This window comes from Alosa pseudoharengus, unplaced genomic scaffold (assembly GCF_046254945.1).
Source record: "Alosa pseudoharengus isolate Yale_2024_CS ecotype anadromous, Long Island Sound unplaced genomic scaffold, YU_APseudo_1.1 YU_APseudo_1.1_scf_8, whole genome shotgun sequence".
Taxonomy (NCBI): domain Eukaryota; kingdom Metazoa; phylum Chordata; class Actinopteri; order Clupeiformes; family Clupeidae; genus Alosa; species Alosa pseudoharengus.
In genome coordinates, this window is record NW_027468870.1 from 33,378,190 (window position 1) to 33,401,927 (window position 23,738).

At 49.8% G+C, this 23,738-nt stretch overlaps 1 protein-coding gene across 1 annotated transcript in view; it reads right to left on the minus strand.

Annotated features, from left to right (window-relative positions):
* Window positions 1-23,738, minus strand: part of rnf43 (ring finger protein 43) — a 76,155-nt gene that overhangs the window by 15,322 nt on the left and 37,095 nt on the right. The window contains exon 2 of the mRNA XM_076273713.1: window positions 14,055-14,177. Within this exon, the coding sequence (XP_076129828.1) occupies window positions 14,055-14,177 (123 nt within the window). The remainder of the gene's footprint in view (window positions 1-14,054; window positions 14,178-23,738) is intronic.

The window sequence follows — 23,738 nt, forward strand, 5'->3', positions numbered from 1 at the left end:
CAAAATCCTCGGCGTGCTTTTTAGCGAGGCCCCGTTCACAAGGCGGCTGCTTCTGCTGCACATGCCTCCGCTTGCTGCTCGCGCTCAAAAACAACATTCTGAGCGCACCTCTGCTAAAGGTGCATGGTGGGAGAGGTGGTAGTGGCGCTGAGAAGGGTGTGTGTGTGTGTGTGTGTGTGTGTGTGTGTGTGTGTATAGGGGGAGGGTGCACAGGTCCCTGTGAACACAATGAGAAGGAGGCCGTGCCTTCCTAGTGAAAACGCTGCGGCCTGAATGAGTTTCCTGTCAACACCCATCTGTCGGCTCCTCTGAGGGTGTGCGACCTTGAAACAACCTGGCAGAGCGAGGGAGCAATGAGAGCGAGAAAGTAAACGAGTGCACCAGAGTGCGTAGGCAGCAGCCTGCTCTTTCACTGCCCCAGATGCCAGGCAAATGGCATCAATGCCACGCCGCACCACGCCACGCCGCACCACACCGCACCATCTCACCGTGCCCCAACCACAAACAGACTTTTTGCTCTCCCTGAAGAGGAAGATCATACTCCTGATCCCCCCCACCTCCTCCCTGTACTCACTGTCCACACTGCTGCACATTCACCAGCTTGTGTGTGTGTGTGTGTGTGTGTGTGTGTGTGTGTGTGTGTGTGTGTGTGTGTGTGTGTGTGTGTGTGTGTGTGTGTGTGTGTGTGTGTGTTTGCCCTTTGCAATCGATTCAGGAATTTGTGCTTTTAAAAGGGGGTGGGTGAGGGTAGGGTGGTGCTGCTGGTGGTGGTGGTGGTGGTGGGGAAGCGACCAGGCTTGGGCTGGCTCCCTGTGTACGAGCGCACTCTAACTGACTAACTGACTGACTGACTGAGCTGGCCGGGGCCGGCGCCCAGGATTCCGGTGTGTGTCTCCGGCGAGCGTTTCATGTGGTCAGGCCCAGATCAAACGGCACATGTGCAAGATATTACTCCTCCCGTCGAAACAGCAATGGAGAGCATGTCACCGTTTACTGGAAACCCTCGATGGCGAGACGCAAAACCCCACGCGGCACCATTCCTCAAGTGCCTGGCTATACATGACGTCAACATTGATACTTTTCTTTCATTTGAAACAAAACAAAATAAAACAAAACCAAAAAAAAAACAAGTGACAAACCCTACCGCCTGCCCGTGGCAGACAGTTTAATTTACTTAAGCTGTTTCATCTGTGCTGTTATTATAGCACAAAGGTTAAAAACGAATGCCCAAATCCACACAAAAAGGGGTAGGTCTGCTCAAATGCGTGGTTTAGCTCACTTACTAAAAGCTTGCCATTGAGATTACTCATACACCCATTCAGCCACAGACGCTCTCACATCACTAACATCAAGCAGTTTCGCAATCCAGGCCGCCAAGGCTGAGGCCGCGTGGGTCACACTTCTGCAACAGGCCGCCATCTGCAGCCAAACACAGAGCTTTTGGCTGGCCAACGTCAATGGCAGCCCTGGCTTTCATTTGAACTGACTCAAAACCAACACAATGCTTAAGCACGCCTACAAGCGCCTTTGAAGTCTTTCAGCTGAAATGTGATTTCTGTTCAAGGGCCTACAGTATCATGTGTCTGCCCAGTAATGTCATTAAATCAAGATGGGAGAATATGCATGCATACACAGACACACAGACAGACAGACAGACACGCACGCACGCACGCACAGAAACTGAGAAGGCACGGCAACAGGCACACTATTTTCATCTCTCATTGTTTGGCTCACATACACATGCATGCACTTGCAAACAAACAGATACACATAACACACACACACACACGCCTACGCACAGATATACACACACATGCACACAGATACACACACACATAGTGCCCCTGTCTGGAGTTCAGCATACACCCCTCGTCAGAGAGAGCCTCATATCCTGAGCCCGATTCCTCCCCACCTCCAAAATCCCTCCTGGCCCTTCCAGCAAGCCCAGTCTGCAGCAGCCGCAGCCACAGCCACAGCTACACCCCACCCCCACCTCCACCCCCACCCCCACCCCCACCCCCAATCCCAACCCCACCTCCACCCCCACCTCCAACCCCACCCCTAGCACAGCAAGACTGGGCCTGATCTAACAAGCCACTTCCAGGGGCAATTAAAAAGGAAAAAACGCCATATCCTGATCTTCAAACAGCACGGGCCGAGAGGATCAAAGGCCTAATAACGGTAGCAATAGAAAATGAGAAGTCAGTGCGCCCTGGGCCTAACGCTAGAAGTCCCTGGCTGTTTTCTTTGACACGAAAACCCCTCCTGTCCTCATTCCCACCTCTCTCTTCCCTTCTTCATCCCTCCATCCATCCATCCATCTCTCTCTCTCTCTCTCTCTCTCTGAGGCCTGCCCAGTGCAGCCCGTGTGTGGGAGTGCTGGAGTCGGGGAGCTGAGTGAGCGGCTGCCCTGTGGGGAGCGACTGGCTTTGATTCGCTGGTTTTTCCAGCTGCCTCCGGGGCTCCCATCAAACCGTATCAATCAGCATGTTTCCATGTTTCATTTCCATGGCATCGCCTCCCTCGCCAACCAGGCATGCTGGTCTCCGTGTGTGTGTGTGCGCGTCCCATCTTAATTTACCAGGGCCACACTGCTGACGGAGTGTCTGTTCCTGACAAGCATAGAACATACCGTGCACACACACACACACACACACTGTGCAGTCATGGCCCATGTGTGACTGGGGAGTCAGTCGCCAGAGTCTTGCATGCGCCTCATCCGCTTAGCGACTTTCTATCAAAACAGGGAAGCGACTACGGGTGCCACCATTACATCTGGCAAGTGTGTGGCAGGAATTTCCCCTCCGTCTAACCCAATCTAACTCCACCCAGCCTCTCCCTGCTCTGCCACACCCTGGCTCTGTGTGTGTGTGTGTGTGTGTGTGTGTGTGTGTGTGTGGGGGGTTGTGTGTGTGTGTGTGTGTGTGTGTGTGTGTGTGTGTGGTTGTGTGTGTGGTTGTGTGTGTGTGTGAAAAAAAGCAAATGTGCGGCTCATCCACTCAGCTCCAACACCAAACCAGGAAAACAAAACAAACACATCCGTTCCGTGTGTGTGTGTGTGTGTGTGTGTGTTTGTGAGGGTAAGGGGGTTGGGGGTGAGGGAAAGAGAAAGGGGGGTTCCGCCCCTGGGTTTTGGAAGGGGCGGGAAGATGATATTTTAATGGCTGTAATTTAACAGTTATTAAATGGTGGCGGGTCACCCCTGGACTCCCTGGTGTGTAGCACACTGGGACTATATTTAGCCACACCGGCGATGTGCCATGCCGTGCCGTGCCGTGCCGAGCTGCGCTTGGCCGGTCTCAGCTGGCGCAGGGCCCTCACTGTCGACAGGCTGACGAAAGCACGGCCTGCCACGGCCAGCGTCTCTGAAGTGACAGGGGAGAGAGGCGGCACGCTAATGTGGATGCCTTGGGACCATGCTTGGGACGCAAACACTTTGCATTCTAACATGCCAGAGGTAGGCTCTTCAATCAAAGGGACAGATGGGGTTCACATACACACACACACAAACGTACATGCATACAGACACACACATACAGATATGCATGCATACGTACACACGTATACACACACAAACACCAGGTTTGCCTATATCCACCGTCTCCGTCTCCATTGTACATCCACAGTAGGCATGGGTGATATAGAATGCAAACTAGATCACCATACGTCCTGATATTTTTGGCGACAGCGATACAAATGACCATATTAAAATGGTACCATTCACCATAGTTTCCTCAGGCATACGTCACGTCAGCTTACAGTCTTGAGAGCTGTGCAAACACAAAAAAGCTTTGATCTTGACCATCATCAGCAATGAGTTTGAACTCCACATCAAGTCATCTTTGTTCTCACTCTGCATGTGAAAGTGAACACATGTGAACACAAACAAACGTGACATCACCTATATCATTAATATCCCCATATCACAAATTCTTATCACGGGGAGGAATTCTACCATCTACTGTACCTAACCCAGATCAAGGCAAATTGGCAATCAGCTACAAAAGGACTGACGCACACACACACATACATACTGACGGCTCTCTCTCTACCTCTTACATACACACACAAACAGGCTATATTGCGACTGTTTCTATTTTAGGATGGTCCCTCTCAGTGGCTCAGTGCAGAAGGCTCACTGTTTGCACATAACAGTTCTGTGGTCTCGCTGTCAACAAACTCAAATACGCCTCCGAGCAGAGCCCAGCGTCACAGAACCCTGCCATCCTTAATTACAACGACAAGAATGTTCCAAGGGGGGGGGGGGGGGGGGGGGTGAGGGTGCGCTCTGCCTTCCCAGAATGCCCTAGGGTTTCGGTTTGCCTCCTGTGTGGCATCTCACAACCTGATCATGGAGGGCCCTGTATATCACTTTCAAGAGAGCAAGTGCCGCATGGAGGTGACAGCATTGAGACTGAGTGTGAGTTGAAGTCGAAGAGAGAGAGAGAGAGGGGGGGTAGATTACTACTCTCTAATGCTGTTGAGGGCACAAGAAATCAAGAAATCCTTTTGTGAGAACAAACAGCAACTACAGATGAATGGAAGACAATTTTGAACACAATTTGAATGTACAAATCAAGAGATCCAGTACAAACACAGACAGAAACACAGTGACTGGGGTGCTATATACAGTAGAGTGATACAGAGAGAGGGAGAGAGAGAGGGGAGGGGGAGGGAAAGAGAGGGATGTAGAGAGAGAGAGAGAAAAGTGAGAGGTAGGGTATGAGGGAGACAGGCCAGGGGTGTTAGGTTGGCAGGAGGCCAGATTATTAATGTGTGATGATGAGAAGGCTGCTTGCAACAGAGCTGCTGCTCCCGTAAATTAGAAAGTGCCCTGACAGGTCGTAAAAGAAAGACGAGTGTGGAGGTGGAGAGAGAGAGAGAGAGAGAGAGAGAGAGAGAGAGAGAGAAGAGAAAAAAAGAGAGAGAGAAAGGCAGATGAGCAGGAGAGTGACATGCATGGCTTCTAATCAGGCGGCATTCCTCAGGGTTTTCCTTTCGTCTCCGAGTCGAACAGTGCTGTGGCCTAGAGCTGATTAATTACAGGGGGCTGAGATCACACCCGCACACAGCACACAGGAAGAGAAGAGAAGACACCACCACCCCCTCAAACCTTCTCTCTCTCTCATATAATAGTGAGATGCATTGATTTGTGTTTTGGTCTTCATAAGATTAGATTAAATAAGATTAGCAATAGGGATTTATGTGTAGTCAATATTGTTTTTTTTTTCAAAGTCAAAGTCCCTCTCTGTCTCAAGTTCATATTCAACTAAATTCCACTGGCAAGACAAAACTATCTGTACTACCAAAACATTTTCAGAACATAACATATAAGAAACAGAACATTATGTCTAGTGCAAGAGTCAAGAGTGATGTGTGTGTGTGTCTAAAGAGCCTAAGGGTCTGGAATCATTCCACAGAGTTCTTGAGGTTCCATATGCTTCTTCAGTTCTATACAGAGCTACACGTCTACAGCACACAGACTACACAAGGTAAGACATTACCTTCACCATCACCATCTCTGTCTCTCTCTCTCTCTCTCTCTCTCTCTCTCTCAATTCAATTCAAAGCAGTCTCTCTCTCTCTGATGTCAGAGGGAATAAAGAGTGTAAATCTACTCGACTGCATTGCCTGTAGCCCTTCTGCCCTTCTGAATGCTAACAATGCCTGTGACATCTGCTCAGCCGTGACCCCTGACCCCCACAGGTTAGGAGGCGTTCGCCTTACAGCCAGCAGTGCTCAAATGGACCAGAGGCACAGCAGTAACGCCTCCCAAGGTGTCCATCTGGCCACACAAGTAGCCTTTTGATGTTGATGTTCTTCTCCTACCATCAAGACCCCCCTCCCCTCCCCCCAAACCCCAATCCATTCATCGACCACTGCTGTAGCTTGCAAACTTGTAAACCTCTTCACCTTCAATAAATATGCAGTGACAGGAACAGTATTTTCTGGAGAAGCCGAGGGAAGTCTGAGAGCCGCAGCTGTGTGAGGGAGGCCGGTTCCTCCGTCTCCTCACCCCTGACATTCAGCTGGGCTGAGGGGGGAGGCCGGGGCCCTGGTCGCAGGCTTGAGGAAGTGGCCCCTGCTCTCGTCTCACCTCACCATCCCCAGGCCTCTTCAACCCCTCCCCCCCCCCCCCCTTGCCTCGGCTTCCCCCTTCATCAGCTCACAAAGTGCCCCGACTCCATCCATCCATCACTGGCGGATCTCTCTGTCTCTGTCTCCCTCCTCACACACCTGCATTACTGAATAGACAGTTTACAGAAGCCGGAGGAGCAAAGCAAAAAGAAGAAAAAAACCCAAATGGGAAATATTTACCCCCCCCCCCCCCCACCCGCTCACCTCCACCTCTTTTGTCTTTGCGTCTCCATCTATAGGCACGACTGTTGGTGAAACCGCATAACTGAGAAACACATACCGGAGCCCTTGTTTTTGCAGGGAGTGTATTTCGCTCAAAAGAAAGGAATGTGCCCCCCCCCCCATACCTCAATGAGAGAGGAACCTGAAGCATTCGGGGCGTATTGTTGCGGCCTTTACAATTGGGCCCGACTGAAAAGGTGATTTGTGAATAGCGAAGTGGGCTCCTTTGCCCGGCTAATCCTCTGGCGGCGGAGCCACTGAGGTACTGCGAGAGACGCCAGAGTCAGGCTTTGATACACGCCATGCCATCACGTCTTGCTCTCTCTCGATCCTCTCTCTTTTCTTTCTGTTTCTTTCTCTCTCTCCATCTTTCTCTCTCTCTCTCTCTCTCGGATGGGGTCCACATGACTGCCCTGTGAACTTGGCCGCCAGGCTTCTCATGTCTATATGACACCTTTGCAGTTTGAATGGGGCACTTGCATTAGAGAAGAGAGAAGCCAGGGGGGTGACGGAACAGGAAATGGCCCCTTGTGACGCCGTGTCTCCCCCCTCACCATCAGGCCATCATGACGGGGGTGGGGGCTGGAGCTTACCAAGGCTGTAATTAAGTAAACAAATGGAAATATGCCGCCTTTAGAGATGAAGTTGGTGTTTGTGTGTGTGTGTGTGTGTGTTTGTGAGCGAGCGAGTGAGAATGAGTGTGTGTGTACGTGAGTGTGTAGGGATTTGTGTATGCATTTGTGTGTGTGTACATGAGTGTGTAGTGTGTGCGTGTGAGTGTGTGTGTGTGTTTGTTTGTGAGTGAGTGAGTGAGTAAGTGAGTGAGTGAGAGTGAGTGAGTGAGTGAGTGTGTGTACGTGAGTGTGTAGGGGTTTGTGTATGCATGTGTGTGTCTGTGTGTGTGTGAGTGGGTTGGGTTGAGAGAGAGTGAGTATGTGTGTGTGTGTGTGTGTGTGTGTTTGCGTTGCTCAGTGCCTAAGGCTTGGAGCGCCAAGCTTCGACAGAGCTCAGTGGAGGCTTATTGTGCGTTTGGGCCTGGCAATTAAGCCAGATTGGCTCCATTCTCTCCCAAAGCCCCGCTCCTCTGGGAGCCCTGGGAGCCCTGGCGCCCCAACGGCACATGACTTTATCTGGGATAACGCCCTGCCCTCCTCCCCCTCTGGTGGAGGTGCGGACCACAACTGAGGCAGGACCAGCAGAGGAAATGATACGAGCATCGACAAAATATTCTCTCTTTCTCACACACACACACACACACACACCCTTCCCTGTGCACTGCAGGGGCGAAAACACTTTGCAGGTGTGCAGATAAGTGAGAGTTAGTCCAGTTAAAAAGGAAGTGATGTCATGTCAGATGATTGTCCTCTGCACAATACTACTGCTTCTACTACTGCCATTGGCTGACACTGGCAGGCTGGCTGTAGAGTTTGGCTCATTCCCACGGGAAACTCTGTCTGCGTGCGTGTGTGCATGTGTCCGTGTGTGTCCGTGTATGTGTGTGCGATGACAACGGAAGACTTATCGCCCCGCAAGGGCTGGCCTTGGGCTTCAAACGCCGCAGATGCTCTGGGGAGCCACGACAACTGGGCTTGCGCTAGCTAGCGACAAGTGCTCTGAAAGGCCAGTCACGCACATGCAGGGGGGGGGGGGGGGGTGTATGCAGAGTGGGTGAGCTTAGTATCACTGACATCTGTGAAGCTTCATTTGGTCTTCTTTGATGTTGAGACACACAGATACATGCACATACTCAGAGTTAAACATAAATACATACGCTTTCTCTCTCACACACATATGCAAACACACTCATGGCAACACACACAGATGCATATGCAGAGACAGAGACACACACACCACACACACACACACACACACACACACACTCACACACAAACAAACAAAAGAATGCACGCAAACACACACACACACACACACACACACACACACACACACACACACACACACACACAAAGAGCAGTTTAATATGTGCTGACAATAGTCAGATCCAGCCATGCACAATTCCTGTTTCTCATTAAGTGTTCAGCAGCAAATGTACACTTAAGATGAACAGTCTGCTGCGAGGCTTTCTGACAGTCCTGTCATTTGGATCTTGGATGCTCATGCTCAAGTTATAAATTGTCTTGAGGTCATAGCCATCATATTTTTACAATGCCTGGACGCTAAATACAAATTGCTGATGTCCAAATTGCTACCATGCTGCCTCCCCGTGCTCCTGAAGCCAAGCGCTGCGGCGACCTCGCCATCCGCGCGCCGGAGTGACAGAACCGCCGCCGTCACTTTTCTGCCGGAGCCTCGCTCAGCCGGCCCTCCTGCGGCAGCAAACCAGAGACCAAACCGTCTCGGGGGGGCAGAATGAGAAGCTCGTTTTGGTATTTGGTGATAGCGGTGCAGACGCACGAGCTGAAGGCCTCACAGACAGACAGGCAGACAGACAAAGAGACAAAGCCAGAGAGACAGACAGACAGACAGACAGACAGACAGACAGATAGACACAGAGGCACCATGGGAACAGCAGATTGAGGACCAGTGTGTTGTTTGGGCTTCGTCGGCACAACAGGACCCAAAACAAGAGCCTTCGGCGAAAACACATCAGAGCACTGACGATCCACCTTACACAACAGCCATGGAGATGGGCAAGAGAGGGAGGGAGGAGGAAAGAATGCAGAGATAGAGAAAGAGAAAAGAGAGACAGAGACATGAGAGAGACCAAGATACAGAGACAGGAAAGAAATGAACAAGAGGAGAGAAAGAAAGACTTCATTAACAGCACTGTCAGCAGTGGGGTGGAGCCCTGAGGGCCTGGAGCAGCCTGAGGACACTGGGAGGAGGAGGAGGATGGCTACAGCTGCGCCAGACGCCACACACCCACCGCTGAGCACACTGGGAACTCTATAGGCTGCGGAGCACGGAACTGCGGAGGTGGTCGTCCCTGACTTGCTGTGAGATGGAATAAATATATTCCACGAAACCGAGAGAGAGAGAGAGACAGAGACAGAGAGAGTGATTTAAATTAGAGAAAGTGGAGAGAGAGAAAGAGAGAGAGAGAGAGGAAGTGATTTGAAATGGAGGAGGAGAAGAGAGAGCGAGGGTTTCTGAGAGACCTTCAAGGTTTCCAGGGTGCTTTTCATTACGGCTCAGGAGGGAGCTTATAGAGTATGCGTTGCCTTCAACGCTCGCACTGGGATCACCACGCATATCATGCCCCATCAGCAAGCATAACAGATGCACAAAACACATGCTGGCGCAAACACCCAAGGGAAGAAAGAGAGCGAGAGAGGGGGGGGGGGGGTCAGGGCCAAACTCACACCGGAGATTGCCGGTCCTTGAGATGGTGTGGGATTGGAGAGTAGTTGGATTGTGTGTGTGTTTGTGTGTGTGTGTGTGTGGGGGGGGGGGGGTAACATGTGAGCATCACAGGAAATCACATCATAGACGCTATACGCAGTGACTTCACTATGCTGACACTCGTTCATGTGCATAAGTGCTATGAACTAATGCAAAACAACTCAAACTCCCACCTGTTTTCAGACAGACAAACAGACAGACACTGAAACCCACATGAAGCCAGATGGGCAAAAGCTGTTGAGTCAAGCGCCGACACTGCAACCCGCTTGCCCAAAGACAGAGAGGGGAGAGAAAAACGCGGAGAGGTTTTCATCATTTGTCGTTACTGAGAAATAGTCTTTTTAGGCCTTCACAGGGTCCTCTCCTCTCCCTGTTGTCTTGGGCACGCTTCAAAGGTTTTAAAAGGGAACTCAAGGTGCATAAAAGTACTCTGGCAAAAACTCAGAGAGGAAGAGAGAGAGATTGAAAGAGGACAAGAGGGAAAAAGTGTTGCGCAGGCGAGCAGAGGCTTGGAAGATGGTGGTCCAGGGCACCAAAAAATCTCCCAGAAGTCCGGCCAGCACGCACACATGTCCATTCAGTTCCTTCCACAAAGCGTTCAAGAGCACTTTACTGAACGATATTGTCTGGACCCAGTACAGTAAGATGCTTTGGCTTACAACAGGGTTTCAAATAATGGTTTGTGTGGTGTCGTCGAGGAGCATTCGGGATAGTTCATTGCAAAATGACAATTTTTATGTGTACACTGCTTTTTGCATTTGCCCTTCCAAGCCTCTTCGTTCGTGAGGCCATTTTCCAGATGTTCCTAGGCCCCTGTTCCTGAAACGCCTCCAATAAGATTTAGACTCTCTTACGAGGAGGAAAAAAACAGGTAGACATATTTCCAGTGTCCACTCAAGTCAGAGAGGGAAAAAAATGAAAAAGCCACACAGGAGAAATCTACGGTCAACAACGCTGCAATCACACTCCCTTGGTGCACTCATACACAGACACAGACACAGACACAGACACAGACACACACACACAGACAGACAGACAGACACACAGTCACACACAAATACCATCAAAGGAAGAGGACAAAACGGTTTCTACAGGAGCCAGACTTATTCCTATGTCTGCGGATTTCCCCTTCTCTAACACTTCCTGTGACTACTCTGTGACTCTTCTGATGCCTTCCTCAGCAGGCACAGATCAATGGCCATGGACACACACAGCAGGCTTTGGGCATATCCTCTTCTAGTCCTCCGCCCCTAAACAACATGTCACTGTAATCAAAATCTGTAAAACATCAAGCAACAGCTTGTAAAGCTTAGAAACACACACACACACACACACACACACACACACACACACACACACACACACACACAGAGAGAGATCACATGCAGTTCACACACAAACAAACACACACTCACATTCCCTCTCTCACAAACACAGACACAAAAAGACACACACACAAACATACACACAAACACACAGACCACTCAGTCCTTGCATATTTTTCCCTTTCCTTTTTCCATTCTCATTTCAAAAGCAAAACCAGGATTAGGCAGAGGTTATTGGTCCCTTTCATCTAACAAGGGGGAGCATCAATACCAAATGTACTGTAAGGAACCCAACAAGTTGAGACATGGGTCAAGCCTCCCCGATCATTCTACTCACTCAGAGCCATGTTTTCAAAAAGAGACATGCTCTGCTATTCTTCTCAGGCAAGTAGAAAAGATAGGAGCTTTTGTGGATTAGCTGTTTGCTAAAGGAGACTGACATGGATTTTTTTTCCTCCTTCAAAGTTAGCTGCTATAATTACGACACAGACTCTACCATGCACTTATCTTCTGTATACAAAAGAACTGACAAAAACAAACTATCGATTCCATTTTGGATCGATTCAGACCAAAGATATATTTGGGCCGAGCGAATTGGAGTCTGGAGAGATGCGCTCAAAAAGAGGCTCTTGGAGTAAATATTTGGAAGTCGGTTGTCATTCCAGTGGCGTTCCGGAGTGGAGCGAATGGAGGGTTGGCAAGTCTCGGGTGCCAAGCTGCGTCTCTGAGAGGGGGATCAGCTGAGGCGCCACACTGGCATCGTCACCAGGCCGCAGAGAGCAGCTCCCAGCCGGGCACTGCCAAGATGGCAAAGTTCTCCCTCCTGGTTCTCATTTCTCATCTGAATCGAATGTTAAGGTAAGCGCTCCGATGTGGTGAAGTCTGGAGCAAGGCTACAAGTCCATGAATGTTTCAAATAAACAGCAGCACATACAGTGTACAGTATATCCCTTTCAGTGTTTACTGTATATCACTACAGTAAACAAATGGATGTACACATGACATGCCTAGTCAGACAGGAATGTCTATGTTCAAATGGGTCAGTCTGCTACCATAAAAGAGGTGGGCAAAATGTACATGACATTTCGTCACCCGGGTGTAGACACAACGGTACATCATAAGGGTCGTGTTTATTCCTCTGGTCAGTTTAGGTCACGCTATGGAAGCTTAACAGTGCTGAAATGGGCAGACAAGCTCTAAGAAACAAGAGATTGAGAAATTGCTCAACTCAAAGCAGTTTAGTCTAGCCCTTGCCATTGTCTCATAGCGAGATTTAAGGGAATCCAAATGTTTGCCCAGAGCTGGACCCCCTCTCTCTCGAGATCCTACGGGACACAGGCTGATTGTAATTGAATGTTTCTGTGTCGCGAGGCCAGAGGCCTCCAGAGCCCTTCCAATCCCCACGGAGGGAAAAGAAAGAAACCCGGCCGACCACAAATCAGAGGAGGAATCCAGTGTGTCCTTGGGATGAGCGAAGATGGCAGGGATGGGACCCGTCGCACAAAACCAAAACTCAAACAAAGGAAACTTTATACTCCACAGCGGCAAGCTGCATTTGGTTTGGTGGCCGGGGACTATTCTGAGCCCTGGGCAAAGCCTCTGTGGTTGTCCATTTATCTATAGGTTTCAAATGAGCGCTATGATAAAGCAGGATGGGCCAGAGACAGCGCAGAAAACACAGCGGTCAAATAAGATGCTGATGAACCTGACATGCAGTTTAAGTAGACTGTAAAGCAAGTGCATTACTAAAGTCTAACATACATAATGTTGCAGTACTGAAACTGATATTTTTGAAGAACGTGGTTTGGTGATAAACCTCCTAATAAAAGGGTCCTAATGGTTTTGTTTTGCTTGGAGCATGTAGTCCTAGGGTTCTTCTCTTAGAAGGTTTACCACTTCGGTTAACTTTGCTAGGTTCATCACTAAACCACATACTTGGAATACCTTGTGGTTTGCAACGATTTCCTTTGTTGTTTAATATAGCTCAGACTCAACAAGGCTAGGCAACATTCTCATGATTCATCTCAAGGGCCACAACCACACTGTGTTTAGGGATCAACAAAGTGTTGCTGTTAATATCTTTCGCTTGTTCACCGTCACCGATAACCCAGGCCTCCGCACAAACACTCCCAGTCCCTCTAGCACCTGAAGCGGCTGGCCCAGTTTGGGAGTGAGATTCTGCACATGCCTTTGGTTTTGTCCAGACACCGTCACTTAGTCTTGTCAACACGTGAAGTACCGTACAAAATCTGCCTTCACACACAGCAAACAACACACACGGTGTTGAACTTTTCCCCTCCGCCAGCTCAGCCAGACACTTCCAACCAGTCAAAGCAATGCTGGAACTGCGGCCTCACTACAGGCTGGCAATAAATATATACAGCCCACTTGCACAGCACGACCCCACTATCACACCTCTTAACCTGACCTTTCAACTCTCTCTCTCTTTTTTTTATTTGAAACAGAAGACACCAGAAACAGCAGCTGGCCGGCTCCTCTCTCTCTCTCTCTCTCTCTCTCTCTCTCTCCAGGATGACTCAAGTGACAGCTGTCTCACTGATCTCTCTCACATCTAGCGCCAAAGAACACTCCTCACTACCCCCTCCCACCCCTCCCGCAGGAAGCCCCCTGGCCTGCCAGGGGCAGCAGCACTGGAGCTGACCCTGGCCTGCTTTCCAAGCAGCCCCCAGGCCAGCACTCTTCCCCTGACTGATAACCTCCACCCACCCTCCCTCCCTTCCTCCACCCAGAGCCATGGTGGATGCCAAAGTCAGGGCCAAAATGAATCTCCTCTGTTTTGAACAGTGTGGGTAATGTCTCTGGACTGGGGCCCAACAAAGAAGATCTCTCAACATGGGGGGCATCCTTTGATATAAAAAAAAAAAAACAGGCAGATTCTCATTCTGTAGATGTTTGTTTTATTTGTCAGGCCCCCTCCAGGACAGCACAGGACAGCAAAGGAGAGGTGGAGTGGACAGTAGCGGAGAGGAGAGTTGACGGACTTACCTTGCGCAGCAGCGGCAGGCACTGGTGCACATTGCGTTCGGGGCTCTCCAGCTTGACAATGCTGATGAACTTGCTCTCCTGACGCTCATCCTCACTGGTGTTGCACAGAGACAATGGGTGGGACTGGAGAGACAGAAAATGAATTGTAGAGAGAGAGAGAGAGAGAGAGAGAGAGAGAGATATGGAGAGACACGTTAGGAGTCAGTAAGATCATCACTGCTTATAGATATATACAGTATTAAAGCGATAAAACTAATGTTCCACACAGAGGTGATCATAAAACTATTCCAGTGGAGTTTGGATCTTTCAAACTCAAATTGACTTGTTCAGCTTCACTTGCTCTAGTAAACTTTAATTTCAATGTGGAAGTGAAATAAGAACCTTATTGGACTCAGCTGTGAGTGAATGATGTGGGTGTTTGTGTGTGTACATATGCACATTGTGTGTGTGTGTGTGTGTGTGTGTCTGTGTGTGTGACAGAATTCCCATCTCTCTGATGTCTCCTGCATGATATATGTCTCTTCCTGAACATGTGGGTGCATATTTGACTAATAGGCGGCTTATCAAAGACGTGAAAAAAAGAAAGTGAAAAAACCTCCTCCCGCCCTTCCATTTCCTATAAAGATGACAGGTGCTAAAGACCTCTTTATTTCTCCCTCCATCTTTCTCTCTCTCTCATTCACACACACACTCTCACACACACACACACACACACACACACACACACACACACACACACACACACACAGATGCAAAAACGCAGAGAGCATGAAGGTGATGCAAAACTCCAAGCACAGTGAGGAATAGACTCCACAAAGACCAAACATGGAGGTCAAACCACATGCCTCAAAACAAATAACCCCCTTTACATAAACCAGAGCTTAAGGATGGAGAGCGCTGCCCGTGTGGCTAAAGGCTTAGTCTTTGTCAGACAGTCAAATATCTACGCCACCATGCCCTGGTTGCCATAGGATACCCATGAGTTTCTACCCAGTTCCAAAGCCGATTTCCTTTTCTGTGTGTTTTATTCTCCCAGAATGCACTGGGGTTGTCTCGTCTTTTCCCAGGTCCCAGACCGGCACACCCTGTGTGTGGTTGGGCATAGACGTGCATGGGACTCCCCCCACCCCACCCCACTCGGACCCCACCCCTGCTGATGTCAGGCAGTGGAAATCCCACAATTACAACAGACCCATGGGCGGGTGACATCATCAGCTGGCACCCCATCTGGGGGCACTGATGTCAGCGGTCATGCAGGCCTAGCGAGCGCCCGTCGGGGATGGCAGGGGGAGAGGGTGGGGGAAGGGCCCACCACTGGGACAAAGCAACAAAGGCCAATACAAAACAACAACTTCAACTTTCTTATGCCATGAACGTACGAGGTGGTCCTGGCAAGTCCAACAAACTCTGGGGGGTTGGGGTGGGGTAGGGTGGGGCAAGGTTGGCAGCTGATCGAAGTACTGAGTCATTTTAAAAACATTCAACATAAACATCAGCAAAGCGTGAGCGATGTATCCCCCTTTTTTGCGGAACAATAACGAGCCTGTTTCATTTGGGGCAGAGAGACTCCAGACTCCTTTATCTCTGAAATGGAGCCAGAGGCATGGCCACTGAGGCTCAGCTATGCTACGTCCACATCTGACAAGCCAGCGCCACCTAACAGCCCCTGCTCTGTGTCACACACCCAAGACCCTTGTGAAGACGCATAGGACTATTCACAGCCAGTATCATTAGTTTATAGTCATTTCCCATGTATTAGCCGCATTGTGTATAAACCGCAGGACAGTGTTTTATGCAGATAAAATAAAAAACATTAACCGCACCTGTGTATTAACTGCAGTGCCCAACAGCCCAATGAATCTGAATCATATTGTGCTTTATCAGAAAGAAGAATGAAGAAAACAAATGCATTCCCATGTATAGCCCGCCCCTGTGTATAAACCTCATAGCTGAAGAAATTTGCAAAATCAATGTATAAACCTCGGTTAAGTCAGGAAATGGTGGTATTGTTACAACAAACCAGAGAGAATATACCCAAGTACATACTGAAGGGGTGAGTGAGAAGACTCTTAAGTATAGTTCACCACAATAGACTGCTGTATGATGTGTATAAAATCTCTCATCAAAGTCACCAATCAATCGAAATTGTGTCCTTCAGGGCCGCATCGCAGTCTGTGGCTAATGCACAAATGTTACATCCAGGTTTACATCCAGTCTGCATCAATTTAGACGCTTGTTTCACAACTAAACATAAAGAGCCCTTTTGAATGGACCGCCTATTTTAATGAGTGACTGAAGGCAAGCTTAGCCCGATGTGCTAAACTCAGACTGACTTCAAGCTGCCATTTACTGATTATACATGTATTGACTTCAGACCAACTAAGACGTTTTTGTTTAGAAATCCTACCAAAACTAATCATTATCTTTTTTTTCCCTCGGTGTGCCAACATAAGTATATGCCAAACCCACTTAGAATCTAGAGAAAGGGAACATTGTCCATAATCCCTCACTTGTATTTTTGTCTCCGAAAGTGAGGGGCGAGATGACTGTGGACGAAAATAAACCGTGTGGGCAGGCCGTACTGACCCCAAAAGAACCATCTTCATTCGGCTTTTCAAGGGTGGAGGGGGACTAGGAGACCTGGGAACCAAAAATCACTGAGTCTCCGTTTTCACAGGGAGCAGAAACCACGGCGCGCGCAAACACTTGCACCCCATCCGTCCCGCCTTGTCAATGCTAACAATGCTCAATTCCACCGTCTATATATCTGTTAAGACTCGCCAACCAACAAGCTCTCTCTCTCCCTCTCCATCCATTTGTAGCCCGCGATGAAAGGCATTCCTCTCCGGTTTAATCACAGTCGGCCCCCAAAAATACTCAAAGGCAAGAATCTCGCAGGCCCAAAGACAAACAGAGGCGCAGTAAGCAAGGGAAAATAAAGAGCGGCTGTGGTGAGAAGTCAATATTTTTTCTCCCTCCTGTTTGCCCTGTGGGTCTCCTTTCTTCGCGTGCCAGCCGTGGTGGAGGGCCGCTTTCTTGTTCCATCGGCTGCCAGGAGGGAGCTCAGGCTCGGCGGTCGTGTCAGTGTGCGTTAGAGGCAACCAAAGGCAGCCTGCGCCTCTGATCACTCCCTACCCTTCAATTTAAATCCACTCAAGTTGCAAGGCAGCTTTGTTTTTTTAAAAAGCATGCATACGCATGATGACAATTTTTTGAGAGAAAGAGAGCGAGAGGAAGAGGAAGAGGTAAAGAGGGAGGAAGAAGGAAAGGGGGAGGGAGAAGGAGGGGTGAGCGAGAGGAAAAAACAAGTGAAATGAAGCTAAAAGCTGGGAGGAGAAGCTACTTAGCCAGGCACACCTGCAGCGGAGCTGAATGGCGGAGCCTGGAGAGTGAGCTAATGAGGGAGAGGATCAAGCTCCTTCAAAGGCCTCGTCCCTCCGAGGCGCAGAGAGCTGGCCAAGTGAGTGTTCTTCGGAGGAGGAATTCGATTAACCCAAGTCCTCCTCTCCCAACCTCCCTCCCACTCAGCTACAAAACGTCCCCCCACCCCAGCAGCACCAAAATATTTGGCAGGGGACCCAGCCGGTGTTCCGACCCAGTTTCCAGCGGAGACGTCAACGTTCCCCCTGTCCGCCTCACAGCTGGGCCCCTCACACAGACAGCGGTCCAAACAGGCTCCGTGGCCCGGCCCAGCCCGCCAGACGGACGGCTCAATCAGAAAGACACCTGCGACTTTGCCAAAAAACAGGCCATGTCCGCCAAAACACTCCACAATGCACATGCACTCTATACAAACATAGATAACTGTCCATAATTCAACTACACATATTTTAAAAAATCAACTACTGCAGATTGTGTATATCAATAGTGAACTTTGTTTATGTATGAAGTACATGTCAGAATGTATAAAGCACCCACACACTGTATGAACAGAGGGAGAGGGTGTGTGTGTGTGTGTGTGTGTGTGTGTGTGTGTGTGTGTGTGTGTGTGTGTGTGTGTGAGTGAGAGAGAGAGAGAGAGAGAGAGAGAGAGACACACAGAGGAATAAAGGCTAAGAGAGCAAAATGAGAAGAGAGGGCATTTCCTGCTCAAACTGAAGCGTTGCCATGGCATAGGTTGTGTGACGCTGCAAAATGCAGTTGAGCTTTCAGGCCTCTCGTCTCTTTTATTGTCAGTCATAAATGGCCTGCGCATTTGGTAAATCCTTCGGCCAGCATCTGGTATATTCAAGCTCCTTCGCCACAATAGATTACAATAGTCTTGCCTTCCAATGATTCTGCCTTAATTTACTTAGCAGAGGACCACATGCAAAATAACTTCCAGAACTTAAGGCAACAACTCCGGCGTTCTCCCCACTACAAGCGGCGTTTAGGAAACGTTTCAGGGTCAACCAGAGTTTTCTGCCATATCAGCTAGCAGCACACCTTCCCAGTAAATGGTAACCCCAGTCGCGTGTTTAACATGCGTGTGACCCCCACTCAGCTCACTGCGGCGAGCCATAGAAAGGAGCACGTGGAGTTTGCCGTCGAGCTAAGCTGGAATGGAAACGCTCTATGTATGTGTGTATGTGTGTGTGTGTGTGTGTGTGAGTGAGTGTGTGTGTGTGTGTGTGAGTGAGTGAGAGTGAGTGTGCGGATTTAAACCTCAGCTTCGTCGCATGCGAGCGCTAGGCCCTGCGGGGCAGAAACCCAAGCCGTCTCTCAGTGGAGTGGCTTGTGGTGGGGTGGGGTGGTGTGGGGGTGCAGAGGGAGAGCTATGACAGTAACGCTGGGGATCCATGAGCAGGGAGGTCCTTTACTTCTAAATGTCAGCGTTTCCAGGGGAGAAGCACCCCCCCTATCCCCTTACCCCACAAAATGCCCTGTTCCATCCCCACATATACGCACATGGTGTGTGCAATGAAAACTCATTTATTTGCCGTTTCTTAGGGACATACAGCCCCATGCAGAGTTCTCTGTGTGGGTTTATACCCTAGTGCATGTGAGCTGCTCAAGCTGAGGCTCGTGATTCAGAAGCAGCAGCAGAGAAGTGGTGCTTTTCAGACCACGATGGACCAAAACTGCCAGGGGTCAAGCTGCAGCTCTGCCTCTTGCCATGGCTGTTCACAATGGACCACAGCCTCCTGCAGTCACAGTCTGCCTTCGGATTCAGATGGGGGGAGGGTTGCTTCCTGGAAAATCAAGAGGCCGTCGACACATAGAAAACTGGAAAAAGCAAACGCGCCTGACGTGCAATGGGGAACAAGAGGCATAACCCACTTCAATCCTGTCAAAACAACAGGCGCGTCGGGTTTCTCCCCTGTGTGTCTGCGCTGACAGCGCCAGGCCGGGGTCCAGGCAGCGGCCGCCGTGAGACGGCGGACACGAGGGGGAAAGCAAGGCACTCGGTGACGGCAGTGGACTCACATCAGAGAGGAGCAGCGGGCCGCTGTGCCAAGAGCGTGTGCGCTTCATGTGTCTTCCCCTTCACTGGCGTCCGAAGACAGACCTTCGCAACAAGCTAGGACAGGGTCTGTGACGCATTACCAAATGCAAACAGTCAAAGTGTCCAGAACAAGCATGTTGGTGGGGGGGATTGGGAAAGATTGTAGCTGTATGGAGAGTCTTAAGAACCGAACAACTTCCATAGTCAGCCAAGTCAAATCAGCCACTTTCCCTGCGTGAGCTTCAGGAACACTTTTGAGTGTGTAAACAATCCTAGAGTCAGTAGAGCCAACGCGGAGCTGCCTCACTGAGACATTTGCCTGCTCAGTCCTGGGCAGATGCACTATGCTGGCCCAGAGCGCCTGCATTCCGAGCACCTGTGCTGTTTGTGTCCAAGGGATATCACATGGACCAAAGGTGCTGCGTGAGCTAGTGACCAGCAGGGGGAGCAGCGTCCCTGGTGACACTCGCCACAAACACACACACACGCGGAGAGAAAGGCTGCAGGGGAGGCCAGCCGGACAGGGACTGGGCCAGAGCCCCGGGGCTGGGACACGCTTTACTGCACCACTGACCTGCTACCGTCCCCGAGGGGGGACAAAAGTGGGACGGCTCGGGCTTGCACACACACACACACTCCAGCAAAAGGCACAAACATGGAGGGGAGGAGAGGGAGGTGGGAGGGAGAGGGGGGGGCATTCCGATGCAGGCACAAAGACACGGGCTCACAGATACATTCACAGACACGCAAGAGTGTCAGGGGCAAAAACAAACATTAGCAGACAGTCGGCGAGGCAAAACGAGGCGAACGACAAAAAAGACGGCGCATGCTGAAACACTTGGGCGCACACGCATGCACGTAGACACACACACACACACACACACACACACACATAACACGCTGAAAAAGAACAGCCGTTCTTTTCTCGAAAGCCTGGATGCAAGGAAGGCTCGCCGCTCTTGATCCAGATGTCCTATTGCAGCAACACTCCTGAATATCTCCCAGGGAAAAGACAATAACACTGGCCAAACACAGCTATCTGAAGTGCAGGCTTTAGAGACAGCCAACAAAAGCAACACTGTGCTGCACAAACTAGGGAGAGCTCAGAGAAAGGGAGAGAGAGAGAGAGAGAGAAGAGAGAAGAAGGTTTCCTCCTGAGTGATATCAGAAAATAAGCAGATAGTTGTTTGGTACATTCGGCACAAATTCCTCTGTTCTTCTGTGACTTTTCAGACCCCCACCACCACCGTATCAAAAGGGAGATGAGGGAGAGGAAGGAGTAATAGTGGATTATGGCCCATTTAAACCACAGTATGACCCTTGACCCAGGAAGTAGAAGCAAAAGGAGTGAGAGAGCGAGTGAACAAACGATTAAGTCGTGTAGATTCCTACAGACAAAAGTCAACGATGCTTGTGTGTGTGTGTGTATGTGTGTGTATGTGTGTGTGGGGTGGGGGGGGGGGTGGTGAACAAAAGCAGGGCCGCCTGTCGCCATGGCGATGGTTCAGCTGTGCGTTTTGTGTGGCCGGCCTTCATTCTTTCCACTGTACCAGTAAACCCACCTTCGAAACAGAACACAATGCGTATCAAAGCCCTGCACTTGTGTGTGCATGTACACACACACACACACACACACACACACACACACACACACACACACACACACACACACTCCCCTCAGGCTCACACTATCCATTTCAAAGGCGAGGGTGAAGATAAACACCGTGCTTCCCTTCCAACACCAGTAAGAGGCTCTCCAACCCCAGCAATTGTTAGTGTTTCAATGATCCCTCTTTCCTAGTAGCAAGGGCCATGTACACACAAAGCCCCTCCAACTTCCTCCGCCTGGCTCTCCCTCCATCTCAGCTCACTCCCCGCACCGCGCCATGTTTAAAATATAGGAGTCTTAGTGCAAACATTTTTCTCTCTTTTTTTGAGGCCTTTAGTGTGTGTGATGTGGGAGGCGGGGAGTGCTTAGCATGACTCATGACTTCCTACCTCTCTACCTTCAGGAAGTTCTGATCGGAATCCTGCTCAGGCTCATCTTAAGAGGTAGGGAGGAGAGGAAGGGAAGGATTTAGATTTTTTATTTTTTTTGTTGGTTGTTCTGGTTTTCCGAGCAGCGGTCAAATATTTACGGAGGAGCGAACAAACGGCCAAAAGGCGGCAAAAGTCCCAGACAAGTGGGAGGGAGGACGTCAAAAAGGCTCGGCTGGCGAGGGAGAGATGGAATGGTCGATGTGCTCTCTGCCACAACCTGGGCTTTTGTTTGACCATAACCTCATGACCAAAACCCTTCATTTTTAGCTTACCAGTGGTAGTGGTGGTGGTAGTAGCAGTGGTAGTAAGTACTAGCAGTAGTATTTTTATTTACTTGATTAGTATTATTTAGTAGTACAATCTGTTCTATTGTTTTCCTTGTTATTTTATTACTACTATCAAATTTGAATGCTTTAAACACAATATATATTCTGTTCAATTGTACCATTACATGTTTAACACACATGATGCGTCTATCAGAGAAAGAGAGAGAGAGAGAGAGAGAGTGAATAAGTTGAGTGAGAGATGAAGGAGTGCATTTAGGGCGAGACATATGGAAAGTGTTGTGGAGGGTGGATCAGAGGGCCCTGGTCATGACGGCTCTGCTCTGTAACCAGTCCTGCCTGCCTGCCTGCTTCCCTGCCCATTCATTTTCCCTCCTGCTCCCACTCGGAGAGTCCGACTCCAGCCCACCCCTTCCACCTCTCTCCTCTCCTCTCCTCTCCTCCCCTTCTCTCCTCCACCCTGAGCAACCTGTTCCTATCATCTCCCATCACCTCAGCTCACTCTAGCTGCTATACCGCTATACCAATGTCAAAGTAGCTAATGATCCTTCCATATACTATACACTGATATTAACTCTCGGGTTCCTCTCCCCAACCAATGCCGCCACACTACTGAGGCAAAAAGAAAAAATAGTCTCCCAGAAAATAGTCCCTTAGTACTAAAGTAAAACAAAAAAAAAGTCCCAAGTTAAAAAACAAGTGCGGTGTGGTGCCTTCTGGTTCTTCTGTAGGAGGCAGGGCAGATGACACTGCTGCCAGCCGCCGGGACTTCCAGCCTGCGTGGCTTTAACGAGAGACAGGTGTCTCTTTTTATGCCCGTCCTTATAAAACAGAAATGATGGCGCTGTCGAGTGAGCTTTTAATATGGTTCCCCTTCCACAGGGTGAGGCTCTTTTATAGCGCACTCCACTCCACTCCGCTCTCAGGACAAGCCACCACCTCGCTTCTCATCCTCTCCAGGTCAAAGGTCAAGATAGTGTATGTGCATATGAGCTGGAACATCCCTCCTTTTTCCCCTTTTTTCACCCCCACCCTCTCTCTCTATCTCTCTCCCCACTGTGTTCTCACATACACAGTCTTTATACTCAGGCTACACATGGCACTCCTAAAGAGGATTGAAACTGTGCACCGGCCAGAGTCCAGTGTGCGACTGGACTCCCCCCCCCCCCCCCCCCCAACCTCTTCTTTTCACGGGACTTGTCTTTCCCGGCCGGCAGAGAAGGCCTCTAGATGGACACAAAGGGGGAACGGGCTGGAATTTTGCCACCTGAGCCGTGCGTCAGATCTCCTATCTCGCTCCTCCGCTGTCCGACCCCGAGTGCAGCCCAGGCGCCAAACAGCCCTCGACCCCACAATGTGGCGTTTATCTCCATCTGATACCTGTATTGATCTCACACACACAGCCATGTTAAATGAGGTTATACGAGACTGCTGGAGAAAGCCCACACCCGCCCCGAGGACTGTATTCTGAAAGAGACCAGGAAGCATCCGTTTTTAAAAGCAGGGACCAAAGCACAAGACTGGAAAAAAAAGTAAAAACAGACAGAGAGAGAGAGAGAGAGAGAGAAAGAGAGAGAGAGAGGGAGGGAGAGAGGGAGAGAGAGAGAGAGATTCAAATGCAACGTAGCATTTAAGACCAGGACTTGAACCGGGGAGGCATTTAGGGGCAATTAGGGCAGTTTTGAAGTGCACTCAATAACTCATAGTTACACGCTGTAATATGAATTGTGGCGATGATTCACTGAGTTTGCCAGGGGAAAATCCCCAGCATGCATGGGGATGGAGCTGTGTGTTTATGTGTGTGAGTGTGCGTGTGCCTGTCTGTGCGCGCGTGTGAGTGTGCGTGTGAGTGTGCGTGTGTGTGTGCGTGCGTGTGTGTGTCTGTCTGTGTGTGTGTGTGTGTGTGTGTGTGTGTGTGTGTCAGTGAGTGTGCGT